General features: G+C 44.5%; 1 protein-coding gene across 4 annotated transcripts in view; it reads left to right on the forward strand.

Moving 5' to 3' along the window:
• The first annotated feature begins 689 nt into the window (after window positions 1-689).
• HDAC7 (histone deacetylase 7) overlaps window positions 690-26,317 on the forward strand; it is a 186,704-nt gene continuing 161,076 nt past the window's right edge. For 2 of the 4 annotated variants that reach the window (XM_081851707.1, XM_081851708.1), the window contains exons 1-2: window positions 690-767; window positions 3,129-3,353. Coding sequence is in view for 2 of the 4 variants with exons in the window: in XM_081851706.1 (XP_081707832.1) it covers window positions 749-767 (19 nt within the window). In the remaining 2 variants the exon portion in view is untranslated. The remainder of the gene's footprint in view (window positions 768-3,128; window positions 3,354-26,317) is intronic. The other 2 variants (XM_081851706.1, XM_081851705.1) reach the window with 2 other exon arrangements.

Consider the following 26,317-nt stretch of genomic DNA (forward strand, 5'->3'; position numbering starts at 1 on the left):
AACTCTCTCGGATTCCATGTACCACATTGGTAACATTACGGTAACACATTGCTAACTTTTGACTCACAAGATCTTGGAAGGATGGAAGTCGGGGAGAGAGAGAGAGAAAGGGAGACAGGAGAAGGGTGTGTCTGAAAAATGCTGTTCAGATTCTAATGCTCTCTTTCTCTTTCTCATTCCCCACGTCGCGGTTCTTAAAGAAACTATACCTCATTTTATTATTTTCACATTTATTTTTTTAGAAAGCAGAGTGGACTGTTGCATTGTTGTTCTCTGCCTTGTGTGTGACATGGTGCTTTTGAGAGGACATCTGCTGCCAAGGGAGGGGACCACAGCAGCTTGGCTAACTTTTTTCTCTTCTGCAGGATCTCTCTCTCTCTCTCTCTCTCTCTCTCTCTCTCTCTCTCTCTCTCTCTCCGCCCCTTGTTCCCAGGGTAGAGTTGGCTGGCTGGTCTTTCTGAGTCTGATAAAGCATTTCCTTCCATTGTCATTCTATACGGCCTCTGGGCCTTTCTTTTTCCCAGCCCCTCCCCTTCTGCCTGCCTGCCCCTCTCTCTCTCTCTCTCTCTCTCTCTCATTCTCTGTGAACCTCGGTAAATCTTGTGGTTTAAGAAAACTGCCTCCTTCTTAAAAAGGGAGAGAGAGAGAGAGAGAGAGAGAGAGAGAGAGAGAGAGAGAGAGAGAGAGAGAAAAGTTATCTTCGAACGATGAGACGTTGCCTTCGAGGATTTTACTGAAAGCTCCCTGGATGCATGGACTCCACAGGGGTGAGTCGTTGCAGCTCACACAGGTTGCTTTATTTGCCTAAGAGAAGAAAATGGGAACAGGCAGCCTTGCGGGTAGCTGGCTGCTCTTGATGTTTTCTGTGCGTCTTGTGACTTCCTACTTTCTCACATTAGGCAGACAGATGCACTCAAAGAGTTGGTGGTGGAAACCACTAGCTGGTAAGCATGGCCTGACACTATGCTGCCCCTTGAATGTGGTGGGAGAGAAAGAACTCTGTGGCCTGGCTCCTGTGACAGGCCTGGCCATGCCATAGCTGCCTTCCGACGCATGCCTTCGCAGCCAGACTCTGGATTTATGGATGTACATTCTTAAAACAAGTCAGCAGCGATTTCAGTCCCCAGAATGGATAAAATGGGCAAGGCACAGAATTGTCTAAGTTGTATTAACTGTTCAGCTAGCTTTTCTAGTCAGCATTGTCTGTTGTGGTAAATTGGCAGAGTTCTGAGTTACACAGAATGCTACTATTGGGAAGCATGGAAATAGAGTTAAATGCTTGGTGTTGTAACTGTTCCTTGAAGCACTTGAATGCATTGCCCATTCTACCTGACTGAAAAGAAAGAGTTGCATGTGAAACGGTCCACGCCTTTAGGGTGAGTCTGGCAAATCTGTGGTCCTCCAGATGGTGCTGGAGTACAACTTGCTGGGACTGGTGGGAGTTGAAGGTTCTCCCCCTCTGCTTTAGTGAGCCAGCCTCTTTTGTGCTTTACCCCTCTTTCAGTGGCACCCCAGCCTGCACAGGCAATGTGCTGCTGTTTTCCTCCTGGCCTTCTCTTCTTGCCCATCATGAGTATGAGCAAGGTGCAATCCTATCTAGAATTTTAAAGGGGATGATAACAAGGAAGGGAACTTTCAGGAGAGATCTTCAGGCTGGATGAAGGCAGGAAGTTAATAACTTTTAAGTATGATCAATATGTAGCCTGGCCCAGAGGCAGCTGAGGCGCAGCAGCAGGTGGGGTTGTCTAATGGGCAGGTGGAGGGAGGCAGCGGGTGAGGAGCCTGTTGGAGGCAGGCTCTGTTTGCCCTCCACATGGGCTCCACACATGCCCCTGGCACATGCCCCTAACCCAGCTGCCTAGTCCATTGGGGGGCCGCAATACTTGCCCCACCCCAGGCACTAGCAAACTACGCTGCGCCACTGGCAGTAAGTCCAGCTAGGGTTGCAATCTATCCATTGAGTTCAAGGGGGCTTACTCACAAGAAACTGGGTGTACAATTGCCGCCTAATAGATCCAGAGCAGATCACTTTTTCCTCAGTGATGTGCTGTTTGCTCACTTTTGTTACCAGCTTCCTTCAAGAGCTTTTCATAGTTATTTGTTGCAATTGGCATGCATTGGGTTCAGGGTGTGATGTTTGGTACAAGGGTTTCAGACAGTGAGGCAAAAGCAGCAAAGCAGGGAGACTGAGGAAGCACAAGGAGTTTTGTGAGTGGAACGAATTCTTAGGTTGCTTAGAAGCATGACTGTGTAAAAAAAAAAGAGGAAAGGCATACATATTTACATTTCTGAGAGCGAGAGAGGAAGCATGGTTTGATGAGAACAATAAAGTTGCATCTGCACTGGCCAATTTAGCCAGTTCTGCTCTGGACTCGGCATTTGTGAGTTGTACTAAAATAGACACACAGGTTAGGCCCCCGCAGAATGGAGGCAGGCAAATGTTGTCCCCATCTTCAAAAAAAAAAAAAGGGGGGGGGGAGAAGACCCAGGTAACTACTGACATCGATACCAGGGAAGAACAGAGGGGGCTCTGAATCTGAATTCCATTTCTGAACATTTGAAAATGTTGTTCAAAAAATGGGTTGTTTTTTTAAAATCAAATATTGTTGGTTAATAAAATATTCAACAACACTTTAGAAATCCAGTACTTTATATCTTTTACTTTTGAAAACATTTGAGTATTTTATATTTTTTAAAAAATAAAATATTGTAGATTAACATGGAAAATCTATTATATATTCAGTTGAAAAACTCTCAGTGATCACAGCAGCATGAATGTTCAAAAGTACCAAGATGGAAATGAGAATTAGGTGAACATAAATGGTTGTTTATTTGTTCCTAAAACTGATTGAAGCGTTGCTGGAGAATTTCCCCCCATTTATTCCAGTCCTCCTAAATGTGCAAGCACTGCACTGGGTGAATGCAGAAGAGCTGGTAGCAAGTGGCAATTTACTCCCGCGTGCATGCAGCCACTCAGGGCCTCTCCCTTTCTGATGCAGTCATCATGATTTAGGCTCACAGTAATACCAGGGCAGTTATTCCTGATCCCACTTTCAATACTGTTTGTGCACATGTTCCATAGCTTCCTGCTGAAATCCTCTCTCTCTTTTATATCCCAAATGTTCCAGGTTTATTTTTCTGCCCACTTTTGTTGTGCTATAGCACAAGAGTGTCCCTCTAGATGACAATAATGCTGCAACATTGGGAAAGCATCTCTGAGCAGCTAATAAAGCAGAACAATGTGTCCAGTACGGATCCTTTGCCGATGCAGTGCGATTGCATCAGTGGCATGTTGTAGCAAAAAACACCAGTCTGGAGAGGCACACCTGCTCAGAGTGGGCAGAGCAGCAATGGTAAATGTTGCCTTTTTGTCATTCCTACACACATTCACACATCCCTCTCTATGACATGTCCAGGCAAGCAGGATATTATTACTGGAGATCAATGACGCATTCCAACCAGGCAAAAACATTCCACGATGGTGTGAGGCAGGGCCAGTAGCAGGTGGAGCTGGAAAGACGGTGTGGTCTTGACAGAGCAGAGGGACTTGGAGGGGTGCATGTGGCCTCAGCCCAGAGGTTCCTTATCCCTATCCTGCTGCATGGAATAGGTTTTCTTGCAGCTTGACTGTTTTTATAAATGCCGTTTGAAGTCCAGTCCTATCTATATGTTCTCAGAAGCCTCACTCTGCAGTGCAGTCCTGCACAACTCACTCAGAAGCGCATCCCATTGCATTCAATGGGACTTGCTTCCAAATAAACCTTAAGTTGAAATCATGTTAGTTTCCCTGTAGGGAACGTTTGACTAGAATCACACTGCTAAACTCATCAAACTGTACATGGGACTGTGACCTAAATCATGGCTGACTCTTCATATTGCTTCATTTCTAGTTTTCTCAGGCTAAGGATTGTCTTGTGACTTGTGAGATATCCTGCAACCTGGGGGCAACGAGGCAAGAAGCCTGTGGCAACCAGTCGCTTTCCCTGCTAATGGAAAGGCCATAGCTCAGTGGTAGACCAAGCTCATTTTCTCCTGCTCTGGAGGGGAGGATCAATGGCTTCAAGTAACAAGAAAGGAGATTTCAGCTAACCATCAGGAATAACTTTCTGACAGTAAGAGCAGTTTGACAGTGGAAAGAAATCCCTCAAGAGGTGGTGTACTCTCTTCCCTTGGAGGTTCTTAAGCAGATGTTGGATGGCCATCTGTTATGGATGAATCTCTAGTTGAGATTCCTGCTTGCAGGGGGTTGGAGTAGATGACCCTTCCAGCTCCAGAGTGCCATGATTCTATGATTCTCTTCTTTGCATTCAGGAGCAGCCAAGTTCAGTCTCTGGCATCTACAGGTAGGGCTGGGACTGTCCCTTGTCTGAAACCCTGGAGAGCCTGTGCCAGTTGGTGAAGACACTCTGGCAGCTTCCTGTGTCCCCTAGGCGTCAACTGCAGCATGGGGTTTTTTGCTTTTGCTGCGGCAGCTTTTCCTGCAGTCCTGGCAAATTCTTTGGGGATTGACATCCTAGAAAGGAAACTGGACAAAGGGAGGAGGATGTTTACTTCTTTCTTTGTGGTGCATTTCCTGGTGGGCTCCCTGGCTTGATCTTGCTTTGTCCTTGAAGGAGGAGATCTGAGGCCCAGTTAAGAGGAAAGCAGCCCTTAGCAGGAGAAAGAAAGCCATAGACAGAAGGCTACACATGAGACAGTGGGGTGGGGTGGGGTGGGGTGGGGGGGGCAGGGGCACTACCTGGCTGGTCCATTCTTATATATCCCATCGTTGTAGTGGATGGCTAGCTGAGAGGCAAATGTTGCATTACTCAAGGGATCTGGAGCTCATTGTTCAGGTCTGTATGCTCATAACAAAGGAATAGATCAGGGTTGGGGAACCTAAATGTGGCCCTTTGGAACTCTTTATCAGGCCCTTGGCACTCTCCCTAGGCTACACACCCTCCTCAGCCACATACCCTTACCAGCCTTTCTTCACATCCTCATCGAGTGCTGTGTCTTTGTACTCCATACCTGTCAAATGTCCCTATTTCCCCAGGACATTCATGGGATTACAGAAGCCATCCCAGCTTCTGATTTCATCCAAGAAACTGATTTCATCCAGCACTGCCACTGCCAAGTGGAGGAGGAGGAGGAGGAGGAGGAGCCAGCACTTACGCTTAGCAGAGGAACTTTTGTAAAGCAGAACCCTTGTGTGCAGGGTGAGATGGGGCATTTTCCCACCAGAGCGGACATGTGCGCCGCTCATGCCAGCCCCTCTCTGCCTCTGCCAAAGCCACTGCTGCTGTTGTGGTGGTTTGAGGTGCAGTGCAAGTGGAGGAAGCAAGCGAAGAGGGAAGAGAGTGAGCAGCTGCCAGGTAGGGGCTAAAGCAGGGTAGGCAGTCAGCTGATTCACGCATCTTTGGGTGTCCTGCTCCTGCCCAAGCCAGCCGGCACACCAGCTGACACTTGTCCCATTTTCTGCTAGAAAACATTGGAGGGTATGGCACTCTGATAATGCCTCTTGCTTGCCTGCCTTGGGGATAGAAAGGGGGGGGTGAGTTTGTGTGGCTCTACTGCAGATACTGCAGGCTACGGGCAGGTCTGCATCATACATGTAAAGTGCATGACTTTCCCCCAAAGAATCTTGGGATGTGTAGTTCCCACCTCAAAGCTGCAATTTCCAGCATCCCTGGCAAAGTACAGCTCCCATAATCCTCTGGGGGGAAACCATGCACTTTAAATTTGGGTTGAATGTGCTTTCAATATATGTGTTGTTCTGTCCTCCAACTCCTATCATCCCTGACCTGGCTGGAGGCTGATGGAAATTGAAGTCCCTCAACATCTGGAGTGCCACAGCTGCAGGGCCACCCCCCCCCCTCCTTAAAGCCTCTCCATGATTCCACTGAGAAGAACGATGTCAACATGAGATGCCGCGGTGGTGATGCATTGCTTTATATTATTTTATTAAGAAGATTTATAAACAGCTTGCTCAGAAATATCTCCAAGTGGTCGACATATTTAATTATATATAAAGCAGGAGTAAAATAGACACAAACCAATTAAAAACAAATGTACATAAAATCATGTTAAAGAAAAAGGTGAAGTTAATAAATATCTAGTTACAGATAGGTAGCCGTGTTGGTCTGTCATGGTCAAAACAAAATAAAAAAATTCCTTCCAGTAGCACCTTAAAGACCAACTGAGTTAGTTCTAGGTATGAGCTTTCGTGTGCATGCACACTTCTTCAGATATCTGTGCATGCACACGAAAGCTCATACCTAGAACTAACTCAGTTGGTCTTTAAGGTGCTACTGGAAGGAATTTTTTTATTTTGTTTTAATAAATATCTAAAACAGATGTCTTAGGTGGATAGCTTTCAGCTATGTCTTGATCACCCTACTGTTTTCTGTATACTTCCTGTGTTTTCCTGACTAGGAAAACCTGTGGGTTCTCCAGATGTTGTTGGAATACAATTCCCATCATCCCTGACCATTGGCCATGCTGTAAAACATCTGGAGGGCATCAGGTTGGTGAAGACTGTGTTAATTTTTTGTGGTTTTCTTTTCAGTTTAGTAGGGCTGCCATACATCCAGATTTTCCTGGACATTACCAGGATTTCAAAGGCAGAAATGATGCCCGGGGTGGGAATTTCCAAACTGTGGCACTTTATCCTGGATCTTAGACAAGTCAATCGGATAATTGTGTTGGCGTTTTGGCATTTTTGTAAAAAAAAGCTCAACAGCTTTCAGGGTGTCCCGGTTTTTTAGACATGTTTTTAACCAACTACGAATTCTGACTTTTAAACAAATTTGGCAGTTAGGCCATAGGCACAAGGACTCAGCTGAGTTGGGTTTGTTTTCTGGTCATTTGATGATCCAAGCTGAGAAGCAGACTGCAAACATGCAAAATAAATTAGATTAAAAAGGAAGAGGAGGAGGAGGAGGAGGAGGAGGAGGAGGAGGAAGAGTTGTTAAACTGAATTTACTGTTTTCACAATCATGGCCCCAAACTTGTGTGAAGAAATGTGTCGCATGTCCAAGGGATCACACAGAATTTTCCAAGACTTCTAGGTAAAAACTCACTCATTCTCGTGGTTCTTTGGAGCACCCCCTTGAAGCAAAAACAACGAAGAGTCCTGACACCTTCCAGACTGCCAGATTTCTCACGGTGTAGTAAACTGTCATGGACTTAATGCACCAGTGGAGTCCAGTCCACAAAAACAACTTATGCCACAATAAATCTATCTTAAAGGTGCCATGAGACACCTGGTCACTTTTACAGCAACAGGATAACAAGGCTGCCCCTCTGGAAGTGGTTACCCCTTGGAAGTATCCTGCTCTTTAATCTTCTCTCCTATCTCAGCTCCTGCAGCTGCTTGATTGTTTCTGTTGCTCCTCTCTGAACTTCTGCCAGTTTATTTGCCTCTTGATAAAACAGTGCCCAGAGCCAAATATTTATTGCAACTAAGCACTGACATAGAGCAATTTCCCCCCTCCCCTCTGATTACTCAGAATAAAAATGGAGTCCTTTGAGAGCCTTGTGAAGTGGGGAGCATCACAATATCTGACGTTTAAAATGGAAGCAGAGATATAACTCCCTCTGATTTCAGCAAGAGTGATTCTTCATTGAAAAATAAGCGTAGAATAGCAGTAATTGGGTTCTGCAGAACCTGGGGGTCACATCTGGCATCACAAATTGAGCAAGAGCCATCTTGAACCAGAGTGTTTGTGGAAGGGATGGTCTGAGCTTCTTTAGGTAAGAATTGTTAAGTATAATTGATATAATTCGCACAGAAATGAAAATATATGTGCATTAATGATGGCCTAAAATTGAAAATGGCTGAAGGTATATTGCAGAAGGTTTAACGTGGTTTTTCCATGGGGCTGTATTAAAGCCAAGGAGAACAAAGCTCCTCAATGGGTTAATGAATACCTGTGGATTGTTTTCTGTTACTCTAAACTTTTATAATCTTAGATCATGTGATGAAGGTATTGAGTTGCAAGTCTCTATTTTGAAGGGAGTTGCCTTTGAGTCTTTGTCTCCCAAACTTCATGGAGTGAGGATGTAAATGAAGAGAGAGTAAATAGTCTAAGGCAATGAAAGCTGGAATGCAGATTGTGGAGAGAGAGGGACCTTTGTTTATAGGGCTGTTTGGATTATTTCATATTTTCTAAGATACTGAGCCTGTGCACAAGATATTGTATGGATAATTTTGGATGTATCATTTGATGTTCCTGTTTTATTTTGAAGAGTTCTGCTAGTAAAATTTGAGTAATATTTTCATGGGTCTCTAGACAATGCTTCATTGTCAGTTGTTGGTTTTTTGTTTTTTTAAAAATATTTTTCCAAATACATACAAATTTTGATTACCTTCATCTATCTGGTGTGTCTTTACTCCCCTCCCCTCCCATCTCTCCATGGTTTCCCAATTCCTCCTTGTCCTGCTGCATATCATTTTTTGCCACCCTATTTCACTCAGCTTAGTATCTAATTGTTTATTACTGCTGCTCACAGTTCAGGTCCTACTGGTAAATGTATCTGACTGTTACACTTCTTCGAATACTCTACAAAGGGTTTCCATTTCTCCCTTAACAGTGCCTCCTCTTGGTCCCTGCTTGTAATTCATGTACTAGTAACAGGGTCTTCTTATTTTAAAGTCAACAAACGCAAAAGTAGTTTCACGTGAACCTGTTTGCTAAGGGTGAGTATTTTGTTATCCCTGGCTATAACCTGACACCTTGCCTCATGTCCCTCTCTATTGCCTGCTACAGAAAGAGTTGTGGCAATGTGCAGTGGCAGCAAGGCATTTGGGAAGACCATGCCCCACTCCCTTTTCAGAGTGGCCCTCTGGCAAAACTAGTTGCTGACCAAGGTGCTGGTTATTTGGGTAGCTCAAAGAGAAAATTATTTTGTCATGTGGGTATAAACCTATATACACACTTACCTGGGGCTTACTTCTGAGTTGGCGTGTATGTTGATCTGTTAGTGTGTTGTTTGCTTAGCAGTGAAACTTTGCTATGTTAACAAAGATGGGTAATGTCCAGATCTGGAAACATAATCAGAGAACTGTAGAATTGGAAGGCACCCCAATGCAAGAATCACAGCTAAAGATCCCCTTGGCTGATTAGCATTCTATGTCCTTTTCAGTGTCTTTGGGGAGGGGTGTCATGGGTCTGTTTTGTTTTGTTCTTGCTTTTATTATACATTTTGTGTTTTTATTTTGTATTTTAATGCTGTGAATCACCCTGAGATCTTCAGATGAAGGGCAGTATATAAATTTAATTAAAAAATAAAATTAAATAAATTGATTGATTGATGGCCACCCAACCTTTGTTTGAAAACCACCAATGAATCATAGAATTATATAACGTTTTAGTTTCTTTTAAAGCTCAGAAAATAATTCTGAATTCCAGACAGTTCCCTCTTTCCCCAGGCTGGCTGGTTGGACTACATCTTCAGCCACTGCATCACAGCAATGGTGTTCAGTTTTTGCATGGGCAAATATGGAAGCCCACTTGACCCAATTTGTGAGCATTTTGAGTGAGTTCATGCAGAGGGCAGAGAGTCCAAGGGTTGCTTCATAGATGTTTAGCTATTAGTTGCCACAGTTTCCCAAGTATGAAGTAACTAGGTATACATCTGGCATGTGATGTTAGATAAGAGTGTCAGCCAGGAGTGGGAAAGGAGTAGGACCCTGCTTGCATATATTACTTTTATGAAGGGGGAAAACAACCATTTTCAAAAGCGTGGGCCCTTCATATCTGATTGAATGTGCATGCATTTTTGTTTTCAGGTTATCACCACCCAAGTGCCAATAGTCATGCATGAAAACAGCTCTTAAATTCAAGCATGGCAAAGGAAAAAGTTAGTGGTAAAACAGGCATACAAGAAAATATTTTGCAAAATGTAGTGGAAAGAGCTGAGAAAGATCAGATTCACTGATGACTTTGTAAAGTGTTTCCAAGGCAGTTTTGAAAATACCAGCAAAGAAAATACAACATTGCCTAGGAATTAGAACCTCGGTTTAGAGTCGTGATAAGATGTTTCAGTAATATGTTTTCAGAAAACCAAGTTTACAGACAGGTAGATCCTCAGTGAATGACAGATATTAGCATTTCTGTCCCTCTAATTTTTTACATGCATTATCCCCAGATTAACCTAAGAATGGGAATCTTTTGTTTCATACAATCATAATAGGATTGTGTAGCTAAATGATAAAACAGCACTGACATAAAAGTGTTGAAGCCTTTGGCCTCGTCTCTGCATGTAGCTGAATGAGATGGCAGAATCTTGAGGGGGCCAAGTGGACTGTACCACTTCAGACTTCAGGAGAGGGATTACCATTTTGGAATGCTCCTTCACATTAATAAGAAAAAATCCCTGCATGTTTTTTTTAAACAAAAAAACAAGAACTATAGCTTTGGAGAGAGGTGCTGTAGCTGAGCTTGCTATGTTAGTTTTCTACTTCAACGACACGTTCTCAAGATGGAGAGTGAGGGAACAGCTGCAGTCGCCTGCGGTTCCTGCACAATGTTTGCCATCTTGCCAAAGGTTGCAGGCAGCTTTACCTGCAGCAATTGCATGTTGATTGCCCTCTTAAAAGACAAAGTCCAGCAACTGGAGGAACGTGTGTCTACGCTCCAAAGAATTAGAGAGCTGGAAGCAACAGAGCACACCGTCTCCACCAAGGAGGAGACAGGGGACTCCCCTGAGAAGGAGGCTAGTTCACCAACACAGGAGCCAAATATATGGAGAAACGTGACTCAAAGAAGTCGGAGGCCCAGGGTTCGCTCTGATTGTTTAGAAATACACAATCGCTTTGAGGTCCTCTTCCCTAGAATGGAAGACGAAGAGCAGACTCCATTTGAGGATCTCTCCCTCGTTACAGTCGATCAGGTATATGAAGACGAGCAGCAAAGTCAGTCCTCAGGGAATGTGCAGGCGACCTTGGAACGGACAAATCACGGAAGAACCCCGACCAAACCTAAGAGGAGGCGTGTAGTGGTGATAGGGGATTCCCTACTGAGGGGAACAGAAGCAGTGATCTGTGGGCCTGACAAGATGTCTCGGGAAGTGTGCTGTCTCCCCGGGGCTAAGATCCAAGATGTAACTGAACGACTGCAAGGAATCATAAAACCCACTGACAAATACCCCTTCCTCTTGGTTCATGTGGGAACCAATGACACTGCAAGCAATAGCCTCCAGAAGATCAAAAGAGACTATGAGGCTCTGGGCAGGAAATTGAAGCAATTAAATGCACAAATTGTCATCTCATCTGTCCTCCCAGTTGAACGACGTGGCCCAGGGAGAGAGAGAAAAATAGTGGAAGTGAACAGCTGGCTTCGCAAATGGTGTAAACAGGAACGGTTTGGATTCTTAGATCACGGACTGCAGTTTCTTGAAGATGGACTTCTGGCAAGAGATGGGCTGCACCTCACAACAGTTGGGAGGAATGTTTTTGCCAAAAATCTCAGAAACCTCATCAGGAGGGCTTTAAACTGACTAATGTGGGGGAGGGAGACAGTGCTCCTGAAGGTAGGAGTCTATCAATTGATGAAGATGATCATCCAAATGTCATAGACCAAATGGAGCAAACAGCACGCAGACCTAGTGGTGGGAGGAAAAAACCCTTAAATAAGAGACACGGGGGAATGATTAATGGACTTCAATGTCTGTACACTAATGCGCAAAGCATGGGAAATAAACAAGATGAGCTTGAGCTCTTGGTACAGCAAACTAAATATGACATAATAGGCATCACTGAAACCTGGTGGGATAAGTCCCACGACTGGAATGTAATAATGGAGGGTTACAATCTATTTCAGAGAAACAGACCAGACAAGAAAGGAGGAGGAGTGGCGTTATATGTCAGGGATGTGTATACCTGTGAAGAGATCCAAGATTTAGAACCTCAAAGCCAAAGTGAGAGCATTTGGGTCAAAATTAAGGGAGAAAAGAATAACAGGGACCTCATTGTGGGAGTTTACTATAGATCCCCAAGCCAAACGGAGGACATAGATGATGCCTTCCTGGAACAGATGGCCAAGCATGCAAAAGGAAGGGAGATAGTAGTAATGGGGGACTTCAATTACCCGGATATTTGTTGGATGTCAAACTCAGCCAAGAGCATAAGGTCAAACAGATTCCTCACTGGCCTTGCAGACAACTTCATTGTCCAGAAAGTGGGAGAAGCAACAAGAGGAACAGCCATTTTAGATCTGGTCCTAACCAATGTTGATGACCTGGTTAGTGGGGTAGAAGTGGAAGGATCATTAGGCGCGAGTGATCATGCCCTTCTGAAGTTTACTATACAGCGGAAAGGAGCAGCCAAGCATACTAGGACTCAATTTCTTGACTTTAGGAAAGCCGACTTTATAAAACTTAGGGAAGTGCTGGGTGAGATCCCATGGACAGTAATATTAAAAGGAAAGGAAGTTCATGATGGCTGGGAGTTTGTTAAGAGGGAGATAGTAAAAGCACAACTTCAGGCAATACCAATGAGACGGAAACATGGAAGGTGCCTAAAGAAGCCAGGGTGGCTATCTAAAGAACTTTTAACTGAGTTAAGATTAAAAAAGGATGTGTACAAAAAATGGAAAAGGGGGGAAACCACCAAAGAGGAATTCAAACAAATAGCCAGCACGTGTAGACACAAAGTCAGAAAAGCTAAAGCACAGAATGAACTCAGGCTTGCTAGAGAGGTTAAAAGCAACAAAAAAGGCTTTTATGGGTATGTTCGTAGCAAAAGGAAGAACAAAGAAACAGTGGGGTCACTCAGAGGAGAAGATGGTGAAATGCAAACAGGGGACACAGAAAGGGCTGAACTCCTCAATGCCTTCTTTGCTTCAGTCTTCTCCGATAAAGAAAACAATGCCCGACCTGAAGAATTTGGAGCAAATGATTCAGCAGAGGAAACACAGCCCAGAATAACTAAGGAGATAGTACAAGAATACTTGGCTAGTTTAGATGTATTCAAGTCTCCAGGGCCAGATGAACTGCATCCAAGAGTATTAAAAGAACTGGCAGATGTGATCTCAGAACCACTGGCAGTCATCTTTGAGAATTCCTGGAGAACAGGCGAAGTCCCGGCAGACTGGAGGAGGGCAAATGTTGTCCCTATTTTCAAAAAGGGGAAAAGAGAGGACCCAAATAATTACCGCCCAGTCAGTCTGACATCAATACCAGGGAAGATTCTGGAGCAGATCATTAAGCAAACAGTCTGTGAGCACCTAGAAAGGAATGCTGTGATCACCAATAGTCAGCATGGATTTCTGAAAAATAAGTCATGTCAGACTAACCTGATCTCGTTTTTTGACAGAATTACAAGCCTGGTAGATGAAGGGAACGCAGTGGATGTAGCCTACCTTGATTTCAGCAAGGCATTTGACAAGGTGCCCCATGATATTCTTGTAAAGAAGCTGGTAAAACGTGGTCTTGACTATGCTACCACTCAGTGGATTTGTAACTGGCTGACTGACCGAACCCAAAGGGTGCTCATCAATCGTTCCTCTTCATCCTGGAGAAGAGTGACTAGTGGGGTGCCACAGGGTTCTGTCTTGGGCCCGGTCTTATTCAACATCTTTATCAATGACTTGGATGATGGACTCAAGGGCATCCTGATCAAATTTGCAGATGACACCAAACTGGGAGGGGTGGCTAACACCCCAGAGGACAGGATCACACTTCAAAACGACCTTGACAGATTAGAGAACTGGGCCAAAACAAACAAGATGAATTTTAATAGGGAGAAATGTAAAGTATTGCACTTGGGCAAAAAAAAATGAGAGGCACAAATGCAAGATGGGTGACACCTGGCTTGAGAGCAGTACATGTGAAAAGGATCTAGGAGTCTTGGTTGACCACAAACTTGACATGAGCCAACAGTGTGACGCGGCAGCTAAAAAAGCCAGTGCCATTCTGGGCTGCATCAATAGGAGTATTGCATCTAGATCAAGGGAAGTAATAGTGCCACTGTATTCTGCTCTGGTCAGACCTCACCTGGAGTACTGTGTCCAGTTCTGGGCACCACAGCTCAAGAAGGACACTGACAAACTGGAACGTGTCCAGAGGAGGGCAGCCAAAATGGTCAAAGGCCTGGAAACGATGCCTTATGAAGAACGACTAAGGGAGCTGGGCATGTTTAGCCTGGAGAAGAGGAGGTTAAGGGGTGATATGATAGCCATGTTCAAATATATAAAAGGATGTCACATAGAGGAGGGAGAAAGGTTGTTTTCTGCTGCTCCAGAGAAGCGGACACGGAGCAATGGTTCCAAACTACAAGAAAAAAGATTCCACCTAAACATTAGGAAGAACTTCCTGACAGTAAGAGCTGTTCGACAGTGGAATTTGCTGCCAAGGAGTGTGGTGGAGTCTCCTTCTTTGGAGGTCTTTAAGCAGAGGCTTGACAGCCATATGTCAGGAGTGCTCTGATGGTGTTTCCCGCTTGGCAGGGGGTTGGACTCGATGGCCCTTCTGGTCTCTTCCAACTCTATGATACTATGATTCTATGATTCTATGATTCTACTTGCAGGGAGACACCCCACCCCCATTTAAAAGCAGTAGTCTGAAAATATTACATTCTGTCATCCACCTCAGTCATCTGCCATTTTATTACCACTTTTTCTGCTCCAAATATAGCTTAGGCCAGTGCTTTTTTTCTGGGGGAGACACAGGGGTATGCATACCCCTAAACATTTTGTGAATCTAAGTTTGGCATCATTGAGGGGCAGTATTTCAATATGAGTAGGAAAATGAGAGTACCCCAAAACATTTGTTTTAGAAAAAAGCACTGGCTTAGACTAATTCGTTTTTCCCATCTGGAAAACAGCAAGTAGTTTCTCTGGGACAGCAGGGGTTGGTGTGGTTTTTGGTTGAAATGAAAAGGGTTTGGCTGACCTATTGACTAGCACAGGGAATTAATGCTGTCCCCTTCTAGGATATAGCAGCCTCCCCCTTCCTTTTGATCCTTTGAATTAGGAACCCTGCTGCAGGCCTGGGTTAGGAGCTCTGCCAGTAGGTTGGAAAGAGCCTTGCAAACAAACCAGTTATGTCACCTAAAACTTGTATGGAGCTTGAATTCAGAAGGTAAGCTTCATCAGATGACACAACAGAATGCATGAATCAACCACAGGCTTAGGAAATTCCATGGACCATTCTTGGGAAGATTCTTGCCAAGCTTTATAAGAGCTTCAGGGGAGTGAAAGCAAACACCTCAATAGTTTTTCTGAATGTCACGAGACTTCTGCCAGTAAGAAAACAGCTGTCTTGAAGTTCCTGGTACAGCACTTTTTTTGTTTGTTAATTACAATGAAGTCCTTCTGTATTCTATACTCGAAAGACAAGCAGCTGCATCTGTAACCACAAGAAGGCCAGGAGGTTAAGTGTCCAAATTCAGCTTCTCTATACGGAAGGCATGTGTCTCAACTCATTTTTTGCTTTCCAACTTGGGTGTTGCACAATGAGCTATTTACAAATGTGTACATTTCTTATGTACATGCAGAGTTGATACTGTGTTGGAGGCAGCTGAGGCTAACTCGTGTGGCAGTGGGAGCTGTGCCTGAAGTGGTGTGGTGGTGAAAACTGTGCTGAAGACTCCAGCCTGAGGTTGACCATAGGAAGCCCTAGAGCAAGGGTAGCCAACAGGGGGCCATCCAGTCATTTTTGACTACAACTCCAATCAGCCCCAGCTAGCATAGCCAATGATCAGGAACAATGGGAGCTGTAGTTCAACAACATTGTTGGCTATCCCTCCCTTAGAGAGGCTCAGAAGTGGTTTCTGATCATTTTTTTAAACTAGAAGTGCCAAGGATAGGTCCTTGGGCCTTCTCTTGGCAAAGCATGTGCCCTGCCACTGAGCCCTCTCACTTCTCAAGTCTTTCTTTAAGAGCTACTTCTGCATAAGTAGAACCAGGTTATGGTGGGAAAGCATATGAAGCCACCACTTTGCTGAAGCTAAGCAGATCTGGGTCTAGTCAGTGGCTGAATGGGTGTGACTGAAACATATGCAAATAACTAACCGATCATTCCTGAACTGGCATTGGTCTACCAGGTTGAGACCTTCCTAGTCAACAGACTTTCCTTCCTCCCTGTTCATTTTGTAATCTTGCCCACTCCTCACAATCCCATCTTGCTTGTCTAGCATGTGTAATAGCTTTTTTCTGAGAAAAAGCCCATAATTCAAGAGTCTTCTGCACAACAACTGCTCAAATCCAGCATTAAAAATAAATGCAAGCTAATAATAGCATTGGGAATTTATGCAAATGATCACTTGCAAATGAGGAGGTGGCTGCAGTTTGCTGGCACAATCTTAAAATATACACACTAACGTTGTTCTAAGCTCTGTACAAAAAAGGCTGGGGGAAGTGCCATTAATAAAAGTATTGAATGAGAGTACCAGGAGGGCTGTTGCACCCCACCCTGTCTTAGCAGCTAAAAACAAACACTCTACACATTACAGTCAAAAAAGAAAAAAACAAGTCATGCATATAGAAAAGATTAATATGAACTCCCACCCCACTCCCAGGATTCCAGTAAGCTTGAAGCATGCAGAATGTTGTGTCCATGCAAGATCTCTAGTGGTGGAGCATATGCCTTGCATGCAGAGCGTAGCCTTGTACTGAATTGGGCTGTTGGTCCATCTAGCTCAGAATTGACTACATTGACTGGCAGCAACTGTGTAGTTCAGAGTCCTTAGTTCAGAGTCCTACCTAGATGGGGAATTCAACCAGGACCTTCTGCCTGCAGAGCAGGTGCTCTGCCCCTGAACTACATGACCGTTGCTTGGGGGGGACGGGACACGACCTGTTTGAAATTGCACTGCCACTTGCCAGTTAGTTCAGACAGCCGTGTGCAAGGGACCATTGGTCTGACTCTGTATAAGGAAGCTTCATCTTATCTGCCCCAGAGAACTCTAGGAATTATAGCACTGTGCCTGAGGGCCAAGGGATTGTTGTGAGAGAGTTCTCAGCTTCCACAACCTAGAATCTCCAGGGTTCTTTGGTAAAAGCCATGACAGTTAACATCACATACAATCATAGAATCACAGAATCATAGAAAATGTAGAGTTGGAAGGGACCTCGAGGCTCATCTAGTTCAACCCCCTGCAATGCAGGAAGCTCATCTGAAGCATCCATGACAGATGGCCATTCAGCCTCTGCTTAAAAACTTCCAAGGAAGGAGAGTCCACCACCTCTCATGGGAGTCTGTTCCACTGCCAAACAGCTCTTACTGTCAGAAAGTTTTTTCGAATGTTTAGTTGGAATCTCCTTTCTTGCAACTTGAAGCTATTGCCTTGAGTCCTCTCCTCCAGAGCAGGAGAAAACAAGCATGCACCCTCTTCCATGTGACAACCCTTGAGATATTTGAAGATGTCTATCGTATCTCCTCTCAGTCCCCTCTTTTCCAGGCTAAACATACTCAGCTCCTCCAAGCGCTTCTCATAAGGCTTGGTTTCCAGACCCTTGATCATCTTGGTTGCCCTCCTCTGCACACGTTCCAGCTTGTCAACATCCTTCTTAAATTGTGATACCCAGAACTGGACACAGTATTCCAGGTGTAGTCTGACAAAGGCAGAATAGAGTGGTACTTCCCTTGATCTGGACACTATACTTTTGTTGATGCAGCATAGAATAGCATTAGCTATTTTTGATGCTGCATAACACTACTGATTCACGTGAAGCTTGTGGTCCACCAAGACCCCTAGATCCTTTTCATATGTATTGCTAGTAAGCCAGGCGTCCCCCATCTTATACTTGTGCAGCTTCTGCTACTGCTGCTTGTGCAGAACCTTACATTTGTTCCTGTTGAAATTAATTTTGTTTGTGCCCAGTTTTCCAATCTGCTAAATTCATATTGAATCTGGATTCTGTCATTGGTAGTGTTAGCTATCCCTCCCAGTTTGGTATCATCAGGGGGTTGGACCAGACCATCCTCAGGGTCCCTTCCAACTCTACAATTCTATGATTCCATAATTCTGTAATCTGCACATTTGATGAGTATCCCCTCAATTCCTTCATCCAAGTCATTTATAAAGATGATGAACAACAATGGGCCCAGGACAGAACCCTGCACACCCCACTTGTCAGTTTTCCCAGGATAACGAGGAACCATTAATGAGCACTCTTTGGGTTCGGTCAGGCAACCAACTACAAATCTACCTAACAGTTACCTCGTCCAGCCCACATTTTACCAGCTTTTCTGCAAGAATATCATGGTGGATTTTGTCAAAAGCCTTACTGAAAGCAAGATACAGAAGCATTCCCCTGATCCACCAAGCTTGTAACTCTATAAAAAGGAAAAGAAATGAGATTTGTCTGGCATGACTTGTTTTTAAGAACTGCATGCTGTTTTAGTAATCACATCATTCTTTTCTAATTGCTCCCAGACAAACCAGTTAATTATCTGTTATAGTGACCTTCCCTGGTATCAGTGTCAAGCTTACTGGTTGGTAGTTACTTGGGTCTTCTTTCCCCCCCTTTTTGAAGTTGGGGTCAACATTTGCCTGCTTTCATTCTGCAGGGACCTCACCTATTCTCCAGGAATTCTCAGAGATCATAGGCAAAGACTTTGAGATCACTTCTGCAAAATCTTTTAGTCCCCTTGGGTGCAGCTCATCAAGCCCTGGAAATTTGAATTCATTTGAAGGACTACCTCTTTTCCTATCTTCGGTAAAAAGGGTCCCAAGTCAGTGCAAGCACATTCTTGGGGGAAAAGAATGTAGAGACTTCCGGGTTAGCACCATCGGCAATGGCGGAATTCTTCTGATCCAGAGGAACCCGCTCCGCGAAAATCGGGTCTTGCCGCCGCGGCGAAGGCGGAGACCCTTTAAAAATCCCAGGCGGAGGAAGCCTGGGAACGTGGGATTCGGCTGACACCAGGAGCGCCCCCCCCCTACATGCAAGGAAACCCCATCCGAAGTGATGTGGGGTGAGCGGCACGGTGTTTTGAATCGACCACTATTTTTGTGGAGTGAAGCCGCACAGCCATTGCCGGAGAGCGCTGACTTTTTCCTGTGGACCATTGGACTCTAAACAAGTACCCGTGAGTAGAACGGAAAATTGGGCAAAGAAACATTTTAATTTGGCACTCAAGCGGGAAGGTTCTAAACAGGAAGTCCGCCTTCCGCTTTTGTAAATAGCCTGAAGCAAAAATTGTGCAAGCTAAAGTCTGGAAAGTTTTATATAAAGGTTTAAAATTCCTCCTGTTTTAACCATCTAAACCCCTCTTGGAAACAGTAGTAAAGAGGGGAAACTTTGACTGTTTAAGCCTGCAGGAGAGTAAAGAAAGATAAATTTCCACTGTCTCAAACCTGGGAACGGGGTGTCAGAGACAGATATTTTTGGTGAAGTTCATTGACTGTGAAAGGAGCATCCTTTGACAGATAGTTAAAGAAGAGAAACAAATTGTCTCCAATTTTGCCTTTTGCATTTAAAAGAAACAAGAAATTGGAAAAATGAAAGTAACTTTTTTTTGTTTTGTTGGATCTGCTTTTAAAAGATGGATACAAATAGAAATTGTCTCCTCTAGAGGGAGCTTGTTAAATTGTTGCTGGAGTCGATCTGGGGACTCTACAGCTGCGGTGATAAGGATCGTGGGATCAGACTGTGACCTTGAACAAAAATGTGTTTGGAAGAAGTTTTGGTGCTTGCCTTTTGCAAGACAAGCGCTTTTTTGGAGCAGATGCATGAGAAGATGGACTTGATGACTGTTGCAATCAAAAATTTTGGACAAACAGCGAATACAGAAACCATCCAGGAGCCAACTCAAGAACCTGCTTTGACAGAGCAAGTGCAAACGCAGAAGATAATGGAGGAGGCTGCTGTTGAATCCCAAGTAACACAAATGGAGAAGCCCGAGGCCCTACAGGAGCATAAGCCATTGTTGTCGAAGGTTGAATCTGGAGTGGGCCGGGGGGGGGTTGGAGTTGTGGGGGCCCTTAAGTTTGGAGGGACTTTGAAACATGCCTTTAATGGGGAATGGGACTGTGGGGAATGGGCCGATCTGCTGAGGAGAGATGGAGATATCTTTGAGTTGGAACTTCCCCGAGACCTACCCCTCAATGAGAAAGGAAAGGAATTAAGAAAGAGATCAACAAAAGATAAGGTAAAGTGCAAGTACAAACAAGAGGAAGATCTGCAGAAGGGACATGGAAAAGACTTAAGAGCCTCGGACATAAGACTACCAGGTTGATGGACTAGATGGAACGGACAGTAAGGACTGACATAACCCGAGACCAGGAAGAAGAGACGCTGGAGGAAGATTGGAAGAAAATTTTAAAAAAAACAACCTTATATTGGGAATTAGTGTAAAATTAATGAGCATTAGGAAAATGTTGGAATGAAAATATTTGGCTTTAGTAGAAATGATATAAGGAATTATGTACAAATAAATATTAAGTTTTAAGCTTTAAGGTATTTTATAGAAAGATAAGGTTAAAATAAATTAAGGTAAATTGAATGACAGAATATAGTGAAAGATGGAAAGGATTTGCTGAGTTAACTAATAGGTTAGACTGTTAAGACAAATTACTCAATAAAAATTGAGAAAGATGGAAAGAATTTGCTGAAACAAATAATTAAACTAGAATACAAAAAGGGAGGTGTGAGGAGGTCGATGAAACAAGTAAATGAAGGATGGAGATATGGAATAATGGATGTGTGTTTCTTTTTTTTATTGTTATTGGTGTATTGGCTTTTATGTGGTTTTTTTCTCTTTTTTGATGTATTGTTATGTATGTTTTGTTAATTTTTTGTTGTTCTCTCTTTTGTTTTGCTTTTTTGTAATTTTTGAAACTTCTTATAATTATCATTTAAAAAAGAAAGAAAGAATGTAACTCAGCAATAGAGCATGGAACGGGGGGGGGGGGAGTTGTGTGTGTGCTTTAAATGGCATCAATTATTTTTATCAAATGGTTGTTGTTTTTTAAAATGGAACCTTTGACCCTCCAGGTGTTACTGAACTACAGCTCCCATTAGCCTTAGAAAGTGTGGCCAGGGTTGATGGGAGTTACAGTTGAACAGTTGAGTGTGTGTGTGTGTGTGTGTGCGCGCGCGCGCGTGTGAAGGGGAGAAAGAAAAACTTTCAGAAGCCAGAAAAGAAAAACAAGGAGGAAGTGATCAGGAAGGAACTCTGATAGGATGGGATGCAAGGCATAGCTTCAGGCGCGATGGATGCCCTGGTGGTTTTGGTGCTGTAAGTCACCCTTTGCCAACTTGGCATCCCCTTAGATATTTTGCTGATGGGAGTTGTAATCCCAAACATCTGGCTGGGTTGGCAAAGGGGCTGTAAGATGAAGCAGCAGCAAAGAAAACAAACATGAAGGATTGTTATCCTAACAGCGCTACAAGCCTCCCTCCCTCCCTCGTTTCCCCAACAGTGGTGTTGACCTGGGCTGCAAGTGAGTGCTGGAGAGACTTTTGTGGCCCTTTCTGTTTGTTTAATCAAAGCTATGCTTGTTTTCTGATTGGAGGCGTCAGATAGGGCTCCGTGTTCTACAAGCAGGAAACAGGGACTTCCTGTTCACTCTCCTCATCGCAGGAAGTAGGGGCTGTGCTGCGTGTTCATTTTTCAAACAAGCCCTCCCTTCCCTCTCCCCACTATTATTTTTTGGGGGGGAGGGAAGTCTTCTATGTTTATGTGAGTGTGTGTTGTTTTTATTTTCTCTTTCATCCACCATGAACATGGTTTTGCATTGTCAGGCTCCCCAAGGGAATGATAACTGATGACGACAACCAAATAAGCATTTGCGAGTCTTGAAGGGGTCATAGCAACTATCCCCAAATATTTACCGTCCCTCTGGAAACCTCCAGCTGAGATTTATGCCTCCAGTAGACAAGAAAGGCAAGAGGTCTGGAGTTTGCAGAGGTCTCTCTCTCCATCACCTCTAGGCTTCTGCATATGCCGAAGAACAAGACAAACACTGGAAGTAAGCAACAGTATCTTTCATTTGACCCACTAAGAGGAAGATGTCAAGATTCTCCAGGGATTATTATCACAGGGTTGGGGAACCTGTGACCCTCCAGATGTTCCTGGTGGACTGCAGCTCTCATCATCCTTGACTGTTGGCCAAGTTGGCTGGTGAGCGCTGATGGGAGTTGGGAGCCCAGGAGCATCTGCAGGGCCACGGGTCCCCCATCCCTGACCTACAAAGTGCACTCAAAACCGCAAATGAGGCTTGTGGTACCTTAATGACTAAGAAACATATTATGGCATGAGCTTTCATGGATCACCGTCCACTTCATCAGATGCAGGAAGAAGTGGACTCTGTTCCATGAAAGCTTATATGCCGCAACCGGTTTGTTAATCTTTAAAGGTCTCTTTGCTGAAGCAGACTAGCATCTTCCCTCTGGGGAAAAAACTTACAGTCAAGGGGATGTGTAGATGCTGAATGTAGAATTCAGCTTTATGGAAATCTCAACTTTCTTTCTTTTTGAAAAGCACATTTCTAAGCCTTCTGGCTACAAAGTTACGCCTAAAAACTCAAAAGCTAAATAGAGCCTCCATGTTTAGGGGTGTACCTAGGGGTTGGCTGCGTTAGCCCCTGTCAAAGGCACAAGCCCAGGGGGGCGGAAAAATCTTGCCTCTGACTTGGAGTGGCTAGGAGCCCACAAAGGCCACAAAAAGCAAACTTTTGAGTTTCTTGTCCATGGTCCCTCCTGGCTTTGGAGGTGCCGATTCACCTCCTTGCCAAGGGTGCAAGGGAGCCTAGGTATGTCTTTTTTGGGGGGGCTGTGTTCTTCAGAATATCAGATGGACATAGACAACAGGAGAGGATTGTTGTTGCTTTCAAGTAAGCTTCTCAGAAGCATCTGGCATACCCTCCAACGTGGCCCGGAGGAAAATCGGGACACACATTCTTGGGGCTGTGCTCCCACATGAGTCATGTAACTCTTGTGAGAGCATGCCCCCCAATGGAATGTCCTGCTTAAATCGGGACAGTTGAGGTTGGCCAGTACTGGGAACAGAATTCTGGGCTAGATGGCTTTTCGTTCTGATCCAGCAATCCTTGGACCAGGGGTAAGGAGTCAGTTTGTGTCAATAATGTTTCCTAGTGGGTGGAGCCAGGGTTTGAATGCCCTCCACAGATTCTTGCCCCTCCCCACATGTAACAAAACCAGGACAAATTGTGCAAAACACAAAATATTGCACAATAAATCACACAAAATACATGAAATTGTGCAAGTCTGCTTGCTTTGCTTGCTTTGTGCAGGCCACAAAATCCAGAATTTCTTGATTTTGGTGCCCTGGGTGCACAGTTGTTGTTATCGTTATCATTGCATATTTCACAAAGATTTCAGAATATAGTGCAAAACAGAGTCAATATGCAACTGTAGAAATAGTGCCAGGGAGAGTCAAGTGCAGGAGATATGAGAGAGTACTTCTAAGCATGTACAGAGTGCTTCCATTGAGTCACTTGAAGGGGGAAATGACATCTGTCTGGAGGGTTCAGACTGCATATAATTGTTGTCTGATATGGGAACCCAGATCAGTGTGAAATCCCAGTGTGTGGTTTTAATTGTGGATATTGTGAGACTTTTGCATAACAATTGTCATGTGCCTCTCCCATTGCCCAAAAGTAGGGATGGTCTTACTGTGTTTGAGCTCACTCAGAAACCTCCATCTGTGCTGTGCTGTAATGATTCCTTTGATCCTGCAAGCCATTACTTAGTGTTGCAGTCGTCATGCATGCATGTTGCAAGTGAGGAGCAGGCATGTGTGAATGGCGCTTGTCCTTCAGAGGTATCACCAGCAAATTTATGGTGGAAAGGTACCATGGGTTCTGTTTGCATAAAAATCAAACCATCAAGGATACATGATACATTTGCGGTACCTGTACATCAAAGTGCAACTGCTTAACACCGTCCACAAAAATGCTTGCCCACAAAAAACGTTTGCGTGTCTGGCTGCCCTTAGAATCCCCACATGAGTCATTTGTGGTGTAAAAAGTGGCGGTGGAGGGAGGGGGACACACGCATCAATTTTTAATATGTTTTCCTTTCTGGTCGCTTCTAGGTAAATTTTACTCACTAAGTCTGTGCTATGTTTCTTCTTAAACCAGCCAGCAGGACTATCAGTTGTAGGTCAGCAAGGTCTGGGGGGCAGAAGAGGTTTCCCACACCTGGTTTGACCCTTCCAAGGGACACTCTTCTGATTTCCAACCTTTGGTGGTAGTCAGCCCAGCAGAAATGGGGAGGGCTTTCTCCCCCTCCCTTTCTGTGTGGGCAGAGTTGGGGCTGGGGAGTTTCCTGCCATTCTACTGGGGATTGAAGCCCCGAGATCCAACCCAAGACCTTTTTATTTTCTCCCTTCTGCATGAAGGGGGTGATCCTGGGGCAAGATGCACCAGAGCCAAACTTGGGTTTCTAAAGCAGATTCCGCTGACTCGCTGTAATCACCATGAGTCATGAAACTTGAAACCCTTTTGCATCACCCCTGCTCTGAATTGTTTAAACCTGCCCCATTCGGAGCCGGAGTGATGTTTTTTGCCTGAGCAGGTTACGCAACTGGGGCTTCCTCGCCTTCAGGCTGTCCAAAGAAAATATCTATTGGGTTGCGTTTCGGCTGACCACATTCTTGCCCCCACCTCTCTCACTTCTGAGGTGACTTCCACTCCTAGGCACCAGTTCTCTCTGGTGGCTGCCTTTTGGCAACATCACTAATGGTTGCTATGGGGAGCCATGATGGTTCAGAAACATGACCCAGCCTAGGGTTTCATTCCACAAACGTACATAAAGGTGTGAGGGGGTAAGGGATGGTTTTCGTAGTACATTTTGTGATGGAGCAGCATAGCTAAGCTGGGGCACACTGGGGTTTAGCTCAGGATTGCAGGAAACCAGGACTCACCCATGGAATCTGTGAAGTAATTATTCCTAGAAAGCCTCTGAGCATGCAAAGTGTGCTTTCCCTTTAGTGCTGAGTACATAGGGATATGTACTCAGGAGTGCCTGGCGTGCTCTGGTCCATGGGGTCACGAAGAGTCGGACACGACTAAACGACTAAACAACAACAACATAGGGATGGACTTCCTTTTGCTTAATTTCAATTCAACTAAGAATACTAAAGTATTCCCACTCCCAAAAAAATGGAAAACAACTTGTCCGTCCACCCCTGTCATCCCCACTGCCTGAACACATTCTTAAAATACAGATGCTATTGTACATGGTGATACAAATGAGAGCACGGGAGGGCTTGAATGCCTCCTGCTGCCCACATTTGATGCCCAGCAATGTTATTGTTGTGTATTGAGTCAAAGGATTTTATATCTGTATTATTATTGTCTGTATTTGCATTAGGGTAAAGTAACTGCCTTTTGGTTCCAGAGGGTACAGCTACTATTGGTTCATTTAAGCTGCTGTATTTGGATCCTCTGTCTTCTTGGTTGCCTCCAAAAGGCAGGACTGTGATTGCCTGATATTGTTCCCTCCAAAATGTATCCCTTCTAGCTTGTTCCCTGTCCCTATAAATGTAGCTCTCCCCTCCTCAGGTCTTAGTCTTGTTGCTTTTAATAAAGAAGTGTTACTAGAGAAGTGTCTCCAGCATATGATGTCAAGAGAGCAGAAATCACAAACCCCACGTCACAACAGTTATAGGCACAATGAACTTGGGACATGGAGTTTCCAGGGGAAGGACAATGATGGTAAGAACTCAGGAGCCCTGGGAAATGCCCTGGGGCCCTGGTGTCGCAGCATTCAGCCGCATGGAAGGAGGTGCTCAGTTTAAACCCTGAGTTGGGTAAGAGAGGATTAATGAGAAATGGGGCTTGATTTGTGATGTGGGGTGAACATGAGCTTCCAAGTGACATTGCTGACAACAATTGACTTTGCACATCTGGAATTTGGGAATGGGTTTCCAGGCCAGAGAGTGTGACAGTTACATGCAAGCAGTGTTGTGCCTTTAGAGTGCTTGCCATTGCTTGCATCTGTGTACGTCTTTATTTTCCTGATTTCATTTGTACCCTGCCCTTTCCCGAGATGCACAGCACTGTTTAGCCTTTCAGCAGCCCTCTGAAAGAGATGATAGGTTTTTTATTCCTGTAGTGTTATCTCTGTACTGACCCATTTATACATGCAAGTCTTCCCTTGCTGTTAGAGGGATGAGCATGCTTGTGTGAACAGGGCCCAAGTATTCATTTACCCAGAGGTTAGCCAGAGAGAAGGGGAGAAGGAGCGTGCAGAGCAGACCCAATATGTTTTGCTGCTTGAAGCAAAGGAGATGATGGTGTCTCCTGTTCCCCATTCCCATAACATCTGGAGGGCCACAGATTCCCCACCCCTGGCCTGTAGTACCTCAGCTAGTGCCTCTTGCAAGACATCTGCATGACTTTGCAAACTCCCAAAGTGCT

This window comes from Podarcis erhardii, assembly GCF_964252035.2.
Source record: "Podarcis erhardii genome assembly, chromosome: 2".
Classification (NCBI taxonomy): Eukaryota; Metazoa; Chordata; class Lepidosauria; order Squamata; family Lacertidae; genus Podarcis; species Podarcis erhardii.